Source organism: Leguminivora glycinivorella, chromosome 5 (assembly GCF_023078275.1).
Source record: "Leguminivora glycinivorella isolate SPB_JAAS2020 chromosome 5, LegGlyc_1.1, whole genome shotgun sequence".
In the NCBI taxonomy this organism is placed as follows: domain Eukaryota; kingdom Metazoa; phylum Arthropoda; class Insecta; order Lepidoptera; family Tortricidae; genus Leguminivora; species Leguminivora glycinivorella.
Genome location: NC_062975.1, coordinates 3,543,886 through 3,560,612, shown reverse-complemented (window position 1 = coordinate 3,560,612; position 16,727 = coordinate 3,543,886). Strand labels below are relative to the sequence as shown.

The 16,727-nt window shown below is 36.8% G+C and overlaps 2 protein-coding genes across 2 annotated transcripts in view; one reads left to right on the top strand and one right to left on the bottom strand.

The window, feature by feature from the left end:
* The window catches only part of LOC125226107 (protein vein), a 95,434-nt gene extending 85,526 nt beyond the window's left edge, over positions 1-9,908 (top strand). Inside the window, exons 3-6 of the mRNA XM_048129971.1 lie at positions 2,179-2,324; positions 4,660-4,759; positions 4,847-4,905; positions 8,269-9,908. Of these exons, the coding sequence (XP_047985928.1) occupies positions 2,179-2,324; positions 4,660-4,759; positions 4,847-4,905; positions 8,269-8,294 (331 nt within the window). The 3' untranslated portion in view covers positions 8,295-9,908. The remainder of the gene's footprint in view (positions 1-2,178; positions 2,325-4,659; positions 4,760-4,846; positions 4,906-8,268) is intronic.
* A 4,653-nt stretch (positions 9,909-14,561) lies between these two features.
* Positions 14,562-16,158, bottom strand: LOC125226342 (mitotic spindle assembly checkpoint protein MAD2A). Its single transcript, XM_048130302.1, has 3 exons — positions 16,003-16,158; positions 15,761-15,907; positions 14,562-15,598 (listed from the first exon to the last, which is right to left on the bottom strand). Exons 1-3 carry the CDS (start codon positions 16,070-16,072, stop codon positions 15,192-15,194), a joined length of 624 nt encoding a protein of 207 aa, XP_047986259.1. The 5' UTR covers positions 16,073-16,158; the 3' UTR covers positions 14,562-15,191.
* Positions 16,159-16,727: the final 569 nt, after the last annotated feature.

Below are 16,727 nucleotides of genomic sequence, written 5' to 3'. Positions count from 1 at the left end.
AGCTACTTTCCGCCCATTCCTCTTCCCATCTAACCTTCTTTACAAGTCCTTTGGGGTCCTTACTGTTAGACAATTGTTTATTTTGAACATTGTATTAAAACAGCACGCCGCAACCCCGTACAACACTGAACATACTAACAAGAGGCGCAAAGATATTGTTTGTCAACAAAACATTCATAGGAAATATGCCTTTTCTATGAGATTTTTCATCGCTCTAGGTCCTTTTTTATATAACAAGCTTAATGCAATTTTAGATTTATACTCACTTAGCTACACGAAGTGTAAGGAAACTCTCCGAAAAGCCCTCCAAAATATGACGTACGAAGACACAGAGAATCTACTATTAGTTATAAAATGAATATATAGATAGGTAATAGGTAGGTCTAAACACACATTGAGATAAATAAGATTATTAATATATTATGTATAACAATGGTATTGATCTGCTAAAGCAAATAATAATGTAAATAGTTATATTATATAAATTAAGTAGTGAAATGAATAAATGATAAATAAATACATTTTGTAAGTGAACATTAAAATTGAATTAAATTAAGTTTGAACCTTGTTTTGCCGTACCCCTCGCCTGAAACACAGGGTTTCCCTAGTTCAGGCAAATGTAAATCATCGATAATTTTAAGTATTTGTTGGATGTAATGTAAATATGCAATACTTGTTTTCAATAAAAATTATGTTTATGTTTATGTTTTATCATCATCATATCATCTCCAACGATTTAAGAAGGTTCTGATAGATTTTGAAAAAAACGCGTTCGGTCAAATGAAACATCGGAAACAAATTTCGAAGTTACCACACATTAAAAGTCTTAAAACATGTCCGTAACGGAGAGCTCATTTTTGATGCACTGTGGAAACTGTAGTACCTACTACCTACCTACCAGTGGCGTAGCGTCGATACAACTCGATTCCAAACGGATTCCCTAAAATTCTGCAGTATCTGTAGGAGTCCATACAAAACAGATCCCAAAAACGGGATACCCCCATTTGCCAGAATTTCATTTGCCATAATTTTATTTGCCATCCTATTCAACAATCATAATATTGTTTCTCATAACATCTTATGCCATAATCATTGTTTACTATATTAATCTAGTGCCAGAAACTTTGTTTCCCATAAAGTCAGTTTCCATAATGTCATTTGTCAGAATCATCGAAATCCGTAATTACCACATTCCATATCATCATTTGTCATACAAATTAGTGTCCAGAAAAGTCAATTTCCATAATGTGCTTTGGCAGAATCGAAAACTACTATAATAGGTACTAGAAGGACTAGAGAAAGAAACTGCTATCAGAAAGTAGGTTAGGTTAGGTTAGAACTGTGACCCCCTGGAAAATGAAACTTCTATCAGAAAGTAGGTTAGGTTAGGTTAGAACTGTGAACCTCTGGAAAAGGAAACTGCTTGAAAAGTAGGTTAGGTTAGGTTAGAACTGTGACCCCCCGGAAAATGAAAATACTATCAGACAGTAGGTTAGGTTAGGTTAGAACTGCGACCCCCTGGAAAATGAAACTGCTATCAGAAAGTAGGTTAGGTTAGGTTAGAACTGTGACCCCCTGGAGAATGAAACTGCTGGAAAAGTAGGTTAGGTTAGGTTAGAACTGTGACCCCTGGAAAATGAAACTGCTATCAGAAAGTAGGTTAGGTTAGGTAATAATATGGACAATAATTAATATGGCAATAATTGCTTATGGCGTTTGAATATTCTATGAAACCATATTATTGCACTTAATAATATGGCTAACAAATAGTATGGCATTGTATGATTATGGAAGGTAATATTCGGATAAACAACGAGTATGTCATATGATTTTTATGGTAAACAAATCATTCGGGCAAATGAAATTCAGGCAAGTTAGATTCGGGCAAATGAATATTATGTTAAATGACTGTCGGGCAAACAATAGACAACCCCCAAAAACCCCTCCGGCTTTACCAATAAAAATTTTCACGCGTCGCCACTGCTACCTACCTACCGTCGGGAAACTTCTGTCAGATGTACTGGCAAGCTGGCTTCGCTGTTATTTTGTTTTGTGTATTAAGACAAGAAGACCAGCGCTAGGCCACCAGGCCCACCAGGCTAGCATTATGCTGAGTCGGAATATGTCTATACTACCTTGATGATGTTTTCTTATCTAAAAATGTGGTGTACGTTTCAGGAGGCGCTCAGTGCTAGTAATAAGGCACGCTCGGCGCGAGGACACGGCCACCTATGAGTGTAGAGCCCAGGGCGCCGTGGGGCCGCCGGCTGTGGCCGCGGCTAACGTCAGCGTCATGCTGCCAGTTACGGCGACGCCAGACACGAGTGAGTACCTTTTAGGGCTCCTTACCCGAAGAATTACATTCCACCTTCAATCCCCCTTCTTCCTTACCCTATTGCTAAGAGTCAGTTGCACCAAACCGCTTTTCACCCCAGCCCGAAAAATGGCATCGCTGAGCGGTTGCGTCGAGCTGTAACCATAGAGTTGACTAAAAGTCGACACTCGGGAAGCGCTAGTGTGGGGTAGCCCTTAAAGAGTCTTCTCTTCTCTTGGCCGATAATGGTCATAATAATTCTGCTAATTTCTGATTGGTGTCACTGGCACAGCCTTCTTCTCCTTCCTTCTGTCCGTTTTGACGATAAACTTCCATATTCCACAAGCCATAGTAATACCACTAAATAAATACTTTTTATTCACCTACAAAATTACTTTGTCACGTGCAACATTTTATTGCTGAGCTCAAAAAGGTAATTGAGTGTTTGGTACACACTAGGGCTTCGGTGCTAAGATCCCGTACTACACGGTCACGTCAAAGATACGTATCCGTTTCTGGATTCGGCTACGTTCCCGCGAATCTCGGCTTCGGTTCCTCTCCGCTCGGTTGTTGAAAGAGAGCTTGTAAGTGTCGAACGGACCCTTCGCATTATGTGTTATACTCGTGGTCTTTGCATTGATTTGATTCCAGATGTTTTTTTAAGTAATTACATATTGGTATTATTCTGTTCTCTGATAACCAGACATTATGAGTTTGTACAAAAAAAAACAGAGGTGGTATTGGTGGGATTTTTGAATCTCACCGGTGCCTTGTTTTGTATGCAGCCGATTTACTTAGTACGAAATAAGCCACCCGATGAGAATCAAAAATCGCACCTCAGGTAGGTACTAGGTACCTACTTGGGGATGTCGATGAATATGAAAGTCCATCCAAATAAATATATTAATATCTCTAATTAATATTTACTCCCTAGTAAGAAATGCTACAGGTAGACCAATGCAACAATTTAAAAGTATTTTAAGTGAAATAATAATATACACCGTTGTTCATAAATATTATTACTGGCTGGACAACCGTCTTTCGTCGGTGAAAATACTAAGAAATAGTTGCACGTGCAGATAAAGATAACAAACAATAGTTTGCGGGCCATTGATAATAATTACCTTCAAGGCTTTGGGATTTACCTGTTAAGTACCATGTGTTCCTATTGTTTGTGAAGTTAAGTGAAAGCAAAAATAACAAACTATTTGACTACTTCGGATACTACCAACTATAAGACGCTGACTGTACATGTTAGATTATTTAAAAAAAGTTGATTAATTATAGTCTGTGTCATGTGAATGAAAATTAGAATTTTACCTATTTTTTTATATGTTGATTATACGCGAATTCTTTTGATACACATCTTTTACAATTTGTACTGGTCTATTATTTTTGCCTCCAACATAATATTTGCATCTTATTATTTTTGATCACTCTTAAAACTTTATTTCATCATCATCATCGTACACACGTGCGTAAGTCCTTTAGCAAATTACCGCTCATCGATTACTTGTAGTATTCAATGATGCCTTAGTCTAGCGTTTATTTAAGGAAGCATCATTATACCGTTTATGCCTTTTAAAGCGAAGCTATCTAGGTCCCCACATTGTTATTGTTTACCCCGTGCTACCACGAAGCTGGCTGTTCCGCGAATGTGTACATGAATACAATGCCATTATGAAGGCCAATGGAATGATCAGTTATTGAATAATGAGCTTCGATGGAAATGAGGATATCGTAAAATATTATCGCTTAGAGCCCATTCCCACTTGTTGAATGTCGGGCGCAGATTTTAGTCGAAGGTTCCAGTTGCAGACAAATCTAAGTCGGATCAGTGTAAATAGCTTTATATAATTTGTTCTATCCCAGACACTATGTCATCTCATCCAATTAAATTCCGGACACTCGACGACTGGGAACTGGCACTAAAAAGTCTTCCAAGCTGTGAAAGGTACTTCGTATTCCAATTAGTCATGAAACAGATGTTCGATGTATCGGATTCACCTAGTTTTCATAATCCTTGCGCCAAATTCACGGGTTTTTAGGGCAAGCAATCGGGGCGCTATAGAAATTGTCCACATTTAGCTTTTTTCGTTAGTAATATGTACTACCAATTTAAATATACTTTAGAAAAGCTTCTGTTTTTCGTTAAAGAGGAAATTAACAAATCGCCTTTTTCATATCTGCCATGTTTATGGAGATTTATTTTTGTGCCATAGGCTTAAGACATTATTATCAACTCTGTTTTAGTATTAAAATAAATAGATAGGTCATGTAACATCTAGATAAAAACACTGTGTCGTGCTACAGTCAAGCTAACATAAAAACTATTTTGTCAACAGCGACATTGGGAGCCCCATGTCCGATGCCTGACCCGTCTTCGTACTGCCTCAATGGAGGCACTTGCCTATACTTTCAGCTTGTACAAGAACAGGCTTGCAAGTGAGTATACAAGCGTTTTTATTATGAATAAATTCAGTAACTATTAATTCAGAAACAGTTGGATAATGAATTATGTTCTCATTCCAGATGCCCTGAAGGTTTCAACGGTCAGCGCTGCGAAAACAAGGATATAACAAATAGCAGCAGTATGTATCATTCCTATACGTGCAAACTGGGCCTCTCCACGTCCTACTACTGTTAGCTGTTACTACGCAACTCCGCAATTACTTTAATTTGCGGAATTTAGCTCACATAGGAAAGCTAAAATCCGTAAGTTTAAAGAGTCGATGAGTATAAAGTATCCGCTTCGTCGAATTAAATACATGCGATTGTGATTTTACTAAAATGGTTTGTAAAAGGTTAAGGTTGGTTGAGAATAAATTATAACGTGTATTAAGTAATGATGTAGCAGAAGCGGATCTTTTATACTTATTTATTTTGTGGCATAACCCACCTCGTTCCAATTTTTAATATATTTGCTCGCGATGTTACATTCGCCGCATACGAATGTTGGACTGTAAATTAGTTATCTTGACTTTCTTATGTCTATAGTAAGTTTTTTTTATAGAATAGGCGCTGGTACTTTGTCAATCAATATAAAAAAAAACACTTTCTAGACACATTTAACCATTTAGAAAATGTTGAAAAAACAGATAATTATCAGAGTCTGTGTGCGATGATTAATATGACTGAAATGATTTATCTATAAATTTCAAAGTAGCTGAATAATAAAAACGAATAGCTAAAATTATAAAATAATACATACATTTTATGGTGTAAGTATAAGGGGCCAGCTGTTTGCAAGGCTATTTTTATCGTAAACATTTATTTTTAGCGTCTACCTGCTGAAATTACTCGGCAAACTCTTGTTTCTCACATTATTGAGGAGAAAACAAGATGTTCCAACAACTGGGCAATGTTTGCCCAATTTTCGCATTTACCTGTGTTTTTGTCGTTTGAAAGTAGCTATATTTTTTAAATATAATATGTACATGGCTGGCCCAGTGAGATTGTTAACTTAAGATTTTACAAACACGTATACTCAGAGATGGTGTTTTGATTGAACTATGCAAATTTAGTAGAAATTTAATAGGTATTCGGTACTATTTGTTTTCTATACAAGAAACCGACTATCTTTAATAAATCTTTATTCAGTGAAGTTGTAAATATTTTACATGTATTATTATTCCTATTTGTATTTTTTTGGAATTTATTATTTACGATTAAGGTTTGGTAGTCCGTAACTGTCAGAGACTTTCAAATTATGTACATACATATCTAGTAGGTTACGGGTTTTTTACTTAATTAATAAAACGCATAAACAGTAATACTAACTTATTTGCTATGCGAATATTATATTTAATCCATTTATTATATTGTTGGGTCATAAAATTTATACATATATGTATACAATATTAATAGAACGACGACGTTTTTGAATAAATATTGAAATTACAGTCATGAAAGTAGATACCGATCAATTATTATAATAATCCATAATCAACAGTAGTGATCATTTTCCTAGAGAAATACCTGCAAAAAGTTAACTTCACAGGAAAGTAAAAAAAAAGTACTTAGTTTAAAATCTGTGTTACCTATTTATCGTCTTTTTAAATGTCGCATAGCAAATAAGCCAACATAAAGCTAAAATAATAATGTCTAAAACTATTCCTGTAACAATGTATTGGTCCTTTATAATCCACCTAGTCAACGCGCAGTTTTAATACTAGCTAGGTAGATATAACTTAATTTTATAATAATGTATGAGTTTATGAGTGTGGCTAATATGACGAATGGTTGAGGTTATAGCGATTTTTTCTACTCAACGATTTATTTCAACGCTATAATATGGGACCGAACTTAGTTTTGTTATTGTTTGATATTTCATTTTGTATAAAGTACTTCTATTAAATTTTAAGTTCATTATTTATGTGTAATTAATTAAAGTAGAAAAGGTACTATTTATTTTTATGCGATTGAGGATTTTTGGGCATTAGGTCGAGGGTAAAGTGAAGACACGTAGAAAAGTAATAGCACGGTGTTTGGTAGTGGCTTACTTATCTCGACTTTGAAATATGTTTGCTCGATGTTTCATTATGCCGAATTTTCATTTGACCGAACGCGTTTTATCCGAAAATAAATATGTATCAATAAATGTATGTAAAGCTTTCGGACAAGTGAAAATCAGCAAATGAAACATTGGTCAAACGTCTTTCGTAGATAAGTTGCCTTGGCTTTGTGACTTCACATCCCCTATAACCCAAGTATTGTCTCACAACAAATATTAAGACGCGTTATACCGTTAAGTTTATGTAATGGGTAAACCAAAATCACAATAAAAGAATGAGTGTTGGAATTAACAGAGAATCGACATTTTGTTTTTCTTTAAGTTTTCCTTTACCTACTTAATTTTATTTTTATTTGCGAGTACTTATTTGTTTTACGACGAACAAAGATTGTGAATAAAAGTGCTCTGTGGATAAAAATAATTTTGTTACTTTTTTGTCCTGGATAGAGTCAGAACACAATTCGAAAATAAACGGTATGTATTCTAAATTTAAGCTTTATTTTATATTGCACTAATTTTAACACTCCGCACTCATTTTTGTAAAGGTATGGAAATGTAACTTGTTGGTTTTACTACTTCAAAACTAATGGTACGATTTTTTATATTGTTAGTTCTGAAAACCTCGTAAATATAATAGCACATACTTTAACTGTCGACGATAAAGCTAAACCTACAAATTTATATTTTATTTAAAAACTAAAACAAGTTACATTTATTATAATTATATTAATCTAGTATAAGTTGTTGTTTAATTACTAATCAAAGCTTAATGTAGTACTAATCTAATGAAGCATGCATTACTGGGGTTGCATCTACTATCCAATAAAAATCTTTTTATTTGTTGTGAGATAACAAGGTACAACTATCAAGGCTCATGCGCATGTTTTCTGACGTACACTTTACCCTTCTTACTTATAAAACGGTACGAAAATATTCTAGATCCTCTCAGGATCGGGTAAAATGGCGTACCTACTCTTGTTTCTGAGGCTAATAGGTAGGTACTCATTTTGGCTCATCGGACCAATCAAACTAGTCATTTACAATAATCCGTGGAGATAATCAAAATGTTTAAGAAAAGTCACAAATGCCATAAATTCTTCGTTTGGTAGAACTGTCCATTTTCTAATACGTGAATTGGAAAACTTTGATTTCCGGGCTAACTTCAATTAGATTTAATATATTGAATTAGATGTGTATCATTACTGTAATTTAACAACTTTACTTTGCCAAAAAATATTTATGTTAAAGCTCGACACTGAAAAGTGAAACACATAATACCTAGTGATTGTTAATGGGTATTTTATTATTGTATGTAATATGTAAGTTACGTCGAAACATAATGCGCAGAAGCCTTTTAAGATGTAGATTATTATCACGTACCTACATAACTGTGTTTCAGTGTACATAACTAGAAAATAAATCCTGTGTTTTTTTTTTATAGATATGAACGAGCCTGTGTGGAGGTGAACGGCAGACCTACGAGACGACTGAGACTACGACTGATATGAATACTATACTGGAAACTTAAATGATAAGGCCGTGGACTAAACGCACCCGACACGCGCTGGTCGGTTCAAATGTATACACTTGTATGGAGCTGTTCCAGACAGCAGCGCCGCCGTCCACTTGCCGCGCCGTCCGTCGCGCTCGTGCGTTCATTCCCCGGACAGAAAGCTGATGCGTTGTAAAATAGAAAATATGTATAATTAAGCATAATAAAGTAATTATATGTAGGCATCTACTGAATATGTAATTCAAATACACAAAACAAGTTTTTTATATGAAAACGCGTACATTTAAAGATAAATATACCTCTGATGTTTGGCCTTCGAACGTCAAATTTTAAGACTGGCACAGTCAATAGCTCCAGTATAGTATACCTAGCATCAGTAACTGACACGACGCGAAACCGATTAGATATCGATACGATTGTAAATCATTCCTTCTATTTATTGCGAGTGTAGTAAAAGATGCTTCGAAAGAAATCGCGGTAGCTATGCAGTTTAGTATATACATGTTATTATGCCGGTTTTATGATGCCTAATCGGAACATTGAGTTTTAAATCAGTCTAATAATAAGTTTTTAAAATTGAAGGTGCTAAGCGAATGGGAGATGACGACAGGGACGTCAGAGCGTTCTCAAATGTCTCTTTTACATGCCCAGTTTCTTGTACAGCTAGTTCATAAATATGTGCACATTTTTTCACCTTATTGCTACGAGTTAAGGTGAGGAAATGTACAGATATTTATGAACTCGATTGTAAGACTGAGCGAGAAATGCTTAAAATCAGCGGGCGTGAAAAAGTTTGAAAACAGCTTATAAAAAAGATGCTGTGCTAGGGATGGAGAGTACGTCACATCAGGTGCCGGGTGCCGTAGCCAAATGGCATTTCTGCGACGCGAAACAAAAACGATACGCCGCGAAAGGTACCTAGTCTGGCTCTTTCGCGCTAATACGCAAGAGCAATAGAGATGGATATCTACGAGCGTTTCTTTTTGTGAGCGTTTGTGTCATTCGGCTACGTACCCTGACCAGCATTATTAGACTATACCTACCCCTTAACCGATAGCGCTTAAATGGCATGCCCAATGTACAGCACTAGGTCCAGTTTACTGAGTTCACGCTGTGTTGTACCTACTTATGTCAGCTGCGGATGGTTGAGCCATCTGCATACTTACAAATAAGGCAATAAAGGGTAATTTGTCTATGCTGTTAACTGTACTCCGAAGCCACCTTAATGCAAATATGAATGACAAGAGTCTCACTTAATATAGACAATGCGAACATTAATGGAGTTGCTTTTAGTCCCAAAACTGGTGATAAGTATAGGATTTTTTGTTTTGTTTATTCCGATTTCCGCCTACTTTCAACTGGCAGTACCTATAATTGTTGTCAAAGTATGAAACAATTTTAAAATGTAACTATTCATTTCGATAGCGAATTACCTACACAGTTTACGTTTAGTCACCGGCAATAACATAGCACATAACCAAAAAATTAAAATTTTGAAAAAAACTCCTACATAGTGGACCGAAATCATGAAACATGGCTAAGAACACTCCCGACTAATTCAGCTTTCAAACAAAAAAGAACTAAATCTAAATCGGTTCATCCGTTCGAGAGCTACGATGCCACAGACAGACACACACACAGACAAACAGACAGACAGACACGTCAACTTATAACACCTCGTCGTTTTTGCGTTGTGTGTCGTTTGGGGGTTAAAAGGCTGCACTTCGGCCTTGTCGTCACTTTCCATCAGTTGCGACTAAGGTCAATCACTGACCAGTTTATAATAAAAAAAAATAAAAAAATACCGTGTGACCGTGGGACTCAGTCAATCTGTGTTCTATAGTCTATAATAGAAGTTCTATAATATTTATTTTCCCCTCACTAGCTCGGAAACACGTGTTTTGTCCTTTAATATCAGCGGGTAAAAACGCATTTTATCCACTAGTGGGTAAAGTAATTTGACCTTGAATAAAGTCAAATTAACTGCTTTAAAATTGATAAAAGTAGGTGAATCTAGTAATAACGATGATTTACCACCTGTGGAACTACTGAAAGCAGTGATAAACGCATTTTTTGCGTTGTAGTTTCCTCGCTATAGTGAGGGGAAAAGTTTTGTGTTACACTCGGGCGCAAATGTATTTTACTTCTCGTGTGTTAAAAAACTCGCAAGTTCAGGATTCTATTCTCGAACCACTCGCTTCGCTCGTGGTTCAACTATAGAATCCTTTCACTTGCTCGTTTTTCAATTCCACACTCGGCGTTAAAATACAACTTTGCCCCCTTGTATAACAAATAACTATTATTATTTATAAATATCTGGCAGTTCTTTTGGCTCTAGAAATAAGATTGTGTCAGATATTTTGGTGGCCTTCTTTTTGTGCGACGTTATGGCCGGGACTGTCCCCGAGTTAGTACGTTTTCGCTAGCATATATAGGTATCTGTGTAAAGCTCATGGTAAAGGTACTCAAAAATAAATGAAAAATTGACCTAATTTCCACCGTTTGCATTGTCGACGCCTGGGGCCCATTTCTCAAAGCTGAAAGTTACAAGTTATAAGCGGAAGTCTCTTTCCAACTTGTCATATTAGACATTGACTACCACCTTGTAAATTGTAACGTAGCTTCGAGAAATGGACCCCGGGCATTGTGTACCTACTGCCCGATAAAATGTTAAGTTATATTAACGATTTTGTACAGTATTATTTGCTGAATAGATGTTATTTATTGTAACTTTTAATTGCTATTTTGTAAGAGCTTAGTTTGTTACTTAATAAACGAATTATAAACGCACGAGTGATCATTAATTTCTTATCCCATATTGGGTTGCCAGCCCATCGCCCACGTCACAACCTAAATTAACTATGCCTTATTGAAATTAGTCTGGTTTCTTCGTGATGTTTTCCTTCACCGAAAAGCGACGGGAAATTGTCAAATGACATTTAGCACTTAAGATTCGAAAAACTCATTAGTACAAGCCGGGGGTTTGGCTTGAACCAACGACCTTGCACAGTATAATAAAGAGTACTATCGTATAGTATGGCCATTCCCGGTCCCCGCTGAAAGTGCCGCCCACCCCCTCTCGGTTACCTTACAGTTACCGCCTGTCAAAAACGCGAACAATCGACCTGTCATATTTCACTCATACAAGCATAGTAGGTACGCGCTCACCTACACGAGCTCATACTGTGTGCTAGGAACGCGCCTCTTTCATATATTTGATCGCCAGTGTCCGAGGTCCGTGTGCCTTCGGCCACCAGCGCAAAGTAAGCTACGAACATGTTAGCGAATATTATAATCGCATATACATATAGATGTGAATGCCAAATCTATTATAAGTTCAGTATTTATCTATGAAAACATTCATAATTTCTCCATGTTATTTCGCAGCTCACTGTACACATATACATCCTGTTACCCTCTGCTGGGGTGTAGGGCTCGAATCATATTTCTCCATTTATTCCGGTCTTGGGCATTTGGGTAACCACCTCCCACCCTATCCCTAAGACCTCTTGCTGAACCGAGCGACACTAAGTCAATTAAGGGCGGCATAGTTTCTGATTGCCCTCTATTCTCCATAAGTGAGCGTTTGTGATCCAGTTAGGCCAAAAGATACGCAGGATTTGCCTCAAGCATTTGTTCACAAACACTTGAAGTTTTGACATGATGGATTACCTAGTCCTACCTTGTAAGTACCTATGTATAATATAATGAAAAAGCAAATTAAAGTTTTAAAATCAAAAACTACTAATTATGATAAATCTTGACAGTATTTTAACACTTTAAGTTCTCGCGCTTTGTACACATATTTAAAGTCACACACACAGCGCCGGCCCGTGCCGCCGATCAGGGTAGAGCGAGTTTGAGTTTCGGCGCCCTTGACAAGAATTTCCACTACGCAGGAAAAAGGCGCGAGCGTAGCGAGCGCGAAATTTTTTTCATACTAAGTAATCATCATACAGAGTACGAAAGGGACAAAGGGTTGAACTTTCTCAGTCGAACCCTAGTATAGTTACGTGGGGCTGAACGTGGATATCATGTACCTACATAAAATAACAAACAAAATGGAGTACTATAGTGGCCAAGTCAGGAAAGCAGACTCGAAATGAAAACGCGACCGAAGAATTTTTCCTAAGTAACTAAAAGAGAACTGATATAAGTAGTGAGCGCGAGCGAAGCGAGCGCGATTTTTTTCCTATTGACACAATTTATTACTTATTAAGACTCAACCCGCTAGCGGGGAATCTGCGAACTTTGAAGCTTTGATCTCCTGCAGAGCTGCGTCTTTGTCATATTTTGGGGTATTTTGACTTCACAGGGCACCTATGTTCCCGAATTTTAGGCCTAGTATTTTTTTATAATACTAATACTATTATCTTTGTAATACTAAGAGTTAATTAAGAGATTAACTGCGGACTCTATCGTCACTGTCGGGATGCCCATTTCGGTATTTTGCCACTAAGTGCCCTTCGGGATCTTAGTGCTTTGAAGTTCGCTCATCTTCTCCTGTGACACACAAAGTTGCGCCTCTCTGAGACGTTTCGCGCCTTTGGCTTTATGAGGAACTCCGCTTTGGACTAACGGATAGACTCATATGTTTGCATTTGGATAGCGACGTAACTTTGTCGTTCGGCCGCATAACAATGTGGTTCGTCAAGGGAGAATCCTCCAATTACGGCGCCCTAGCAACAGCACCCTGAGTGTTGGTATATGTTGGCAATGTGGTGCAACTTTCCACTTAATCTGAATTAAAAATCTAGATTTTCAATAGCTGGATTCATTCCCGACTCTTCTCGCCATTTTGTGATATGTGCGCGCCCACGCAACGTATAATTTTTTTGTATGGATTTTTCCACATTCTCGATTTTGGCGCCCCCTTATCATGTGGCGCCTAGAGCGGCCGCTCCACTCGCTCTACCCTTAATCCGGCCCTGCACACACAGGTCGAACGCAACGCGAACGCGAGTATTTTGTTCAAAATTCTTGTTATCTATGAAGTATAAAAAAAATGTTACAATATAAAATAGGCTAGTTTCCTATACTAATAAACCTTTTCTTATATACTTAATACGTCAAAGAGAAAGATATAACGTAAATGAATTGACCGTGACATCAGACATCACTCCTCAGTATTTCATAGTAATTCCATATTACCAAATCGTTTTGACAGTTCTTAAAAAGAAGCTGATTTGACTAGTAGGAAACTAGCCTATTCTAAATGCATATACGCAAAAATCTACCAGATTAAGTAAAATGTATTTAGTTATTCTATTGAGGTATATAACTTAATAATGGACAATGAAACTACTTATTGATTAAAATGATATCAATGCTGTCATGCATCAAACAGACTTAGAAGTAACAAAAGGCAACTGCTCATTCTATCACAGAAAGTTGTTAAATCTGCTCAAAATACAAAGTAGAGATTTGCTTGTATTGTACAAATAACCTGCCGAAGTGTCCCTATAGAAACATCACAATATTCACATAGGTAGAGAAAAAATATGATTAAACAGATGATTGTAAATAAACAGTATGAAAAAATGTGGTTTAAATATGGTGACAACTTTACAGCAGCGGCTGATCCATACAAGCCGATTCCCACAGGCTTGCCTAAAATTGATTACTAGTAAAGTACCTAATGAAGAGGTTCTGGAAATTGTGAGAGAAAAAAAACCGGCCAAGAGCGTGTCGGGCCACGCTCAGTGTAGGGTTCCGTAGTTTTCCGTATTTTTCTCAAAAACTACTGAACCTATCAAGTTCAAAACAATTTTCCTAGAAAGTCTTTATAAAGTTCTACTTTTGTGATTTTTTTTATATTTTTTAAACATATGGTTCAAAAGTTAGAGGGGGGACGCACTTTTTTTCCTTTAGGAGCGTTTATTTCCGAAAATATTAATATTATCAAAAAACGATCTTAGTAAACCCTTATTCATTTTTAAATACCTATCCAACAATATATCACACGTTGGGGTTGGAATGAAAAAAAATATCAGCCCCCACTTTACATGTAGGGGGGGTACCCTAATAAAACATTTTTTTCCATTTTTTATTTTTGCACTTTGTTGGCGTGATTGATATAAATATTGGTACCAAATTTCAGCTTTCTAGTACTTACGGTTACTGAGATTATCCGCGGACGGACGGACGGACGGACGGACGGACGGACAGACAGACATGGCGAAACTATAAGGGTTCCTAGTTGACTACGGAACCCTAAAAAGAAGACTAATTAAAGAAATAGAAAACAGAAGAGGCAAAATGATTGGTCACTTGATACGACATGATACCTTCTTTAAAAATATCCTAGAAGGAAAGGTGAAAGGAAGAAGAGGGCGCGGAAGACCCAGGAGGAGTTTTGTTGACCAGCTCAAGGAGAAGGCCGGTGTCATGTCGTATCAAGAACTAAAGAACTAAAGAGGAAAGCGGAGAATAGGGAAATATGGCGCATACTCCACCGACAAGAGCTACATTAGCTCTTAAATAAGAAGAAGAAGAAAGTACCTAATGTAAAAGTAGGTTTCTCTTTGCTCAGTGTTGCCTAGCAGAAATTTTCACCAGCCGCCACTGCAACCTTAACCCACTTATAGTGTCTATGAGCATTCTGTTTGATCATAGAATTAATGCATTACAATGTACTTCAGGCAGATTAAAAAATAAAATATATGTATAGGTGGTGAATCGAAAAATCAATGTGCTACAAATACAAAATGGCGTTGAGACGGACATACTGAAATAATAACAGCAACCAGCAATGGTTCTAAAAAGAAACTACTCTGAAATATTTTTGGTTAAACCTATTCACACATTCTACTTATTAAACAACACAATAAGACAGCTGCCGACTAACTATACTAATCAACTAACTTATAGCTAACTACAGTTTCTACTTTATTGAGTCCGGTCGAAAATGCTTTGAACTGAACGTTCTGCGCATTCTGAATTGCCACAGGTTCTGCCTCCGCCCATTTCTCAGGGACGTCACAATCTGTCTTAGCATGGACTAATACGTCAAATGAACATCTACAGTCTAAGAATGGTAAGTATGAAATAGTGGCTGCTACTTGCAACATTACGTCTCTAATTTCTTGTTGAATCTTTTTTAGGTCTTTACTGCTTACACTTTCATTCTTTTCCTTGGATAGAGCTGCATCACCGTCTTCATACTGCACATTGAAGTCCCAGCATTCAAGCACCTCTTTATTTGCTACGTTAAGGATTACAAGTGATAATTTGCTAACCTTTTTCTTGATTATCCACTCTGGAAATTGAGAAAATTTTACTAATTATTATATGTCCAATTCTAACAAAACTAAGCCTAGATAGGGATCCATCCTTTGTATTGAATGCAGCATACAATGTAAAAAGACTACTGTTTATTTATGCAGTTTGAGGGTTACTTAAATATTAAATTGACACATACCTTCACTTTGAGAAAGAAGATTGGTCAGAAAACTTTGAATCTGTGCATCCTGTGACATAAGCAAGGTGATTCCATACTGCTGCTCTGCTTTAAACGTTTCTGGAGGATACAGTCCTCTTTGGAATAGAACCGAGTTTATGGCGTACTCTGAAAAGGCATAACTGTTATAAAACGAGCTGCCTAAAACATGAATGTAGTTTACATGATACAGTACAGTGTTTGATCTGTTTAAAACTACTTACTCAAATACTCGCAAATAATTTGCGCAGATCCCCGAAGAGTTATGCTATTCTTTGTCTGCTGCTGTGACATTTTAGTAGCTAAATTTACCAAGAAACCCAAACAAAAAAAAATAACAATAATACGAAGTTTAATTCATGAAAGTCCGTTGGAGTTTTGAAGCAAACTGTGAGCTGTCAGTGTCAAATCCAATGCTTTTTTTTTTTTTTTTCTTCGTCCTTCTGAACAGTCAACTTGTCAAGCTCTGTCAAGTTTATGTGGTCTATGGTCTTTGGTATACAACAGTTGTACATTTGCCCAATTTTCAATAAAAAATAGAGTGGATATAATAGGCACATGTTTTATAAAAAGTAGGTACCGTATTTTAATCACTCCATCAATACTATACGGCTTTATCACGTTCTTTTCTGATCAAATGAGTTGATATGATCAACCCGTATAGACTGGCCGTAAAAAGTGATCGTGTGTTCATAGCTCTACAGAACGTTTTGTACAGGGAGAGTAGAGGTATAAAGGACGAAGATCTGTCGAAGTACAACAATCGCAAAAATGACCGGCTGAGGCCTTATAATTGCAGTTACAAATCTCTCCGCTTGGAGCGCATGTCTCGCTCAATGATCAGCGATGTGACATGACATTAGACGTTCTTTTCTCTAGGCTGATTTCGCCAGACTGAGCAAGTCAAGACGTAGTCCCGTGGTAGTGCGCTGGCTTCGTACACAGATGT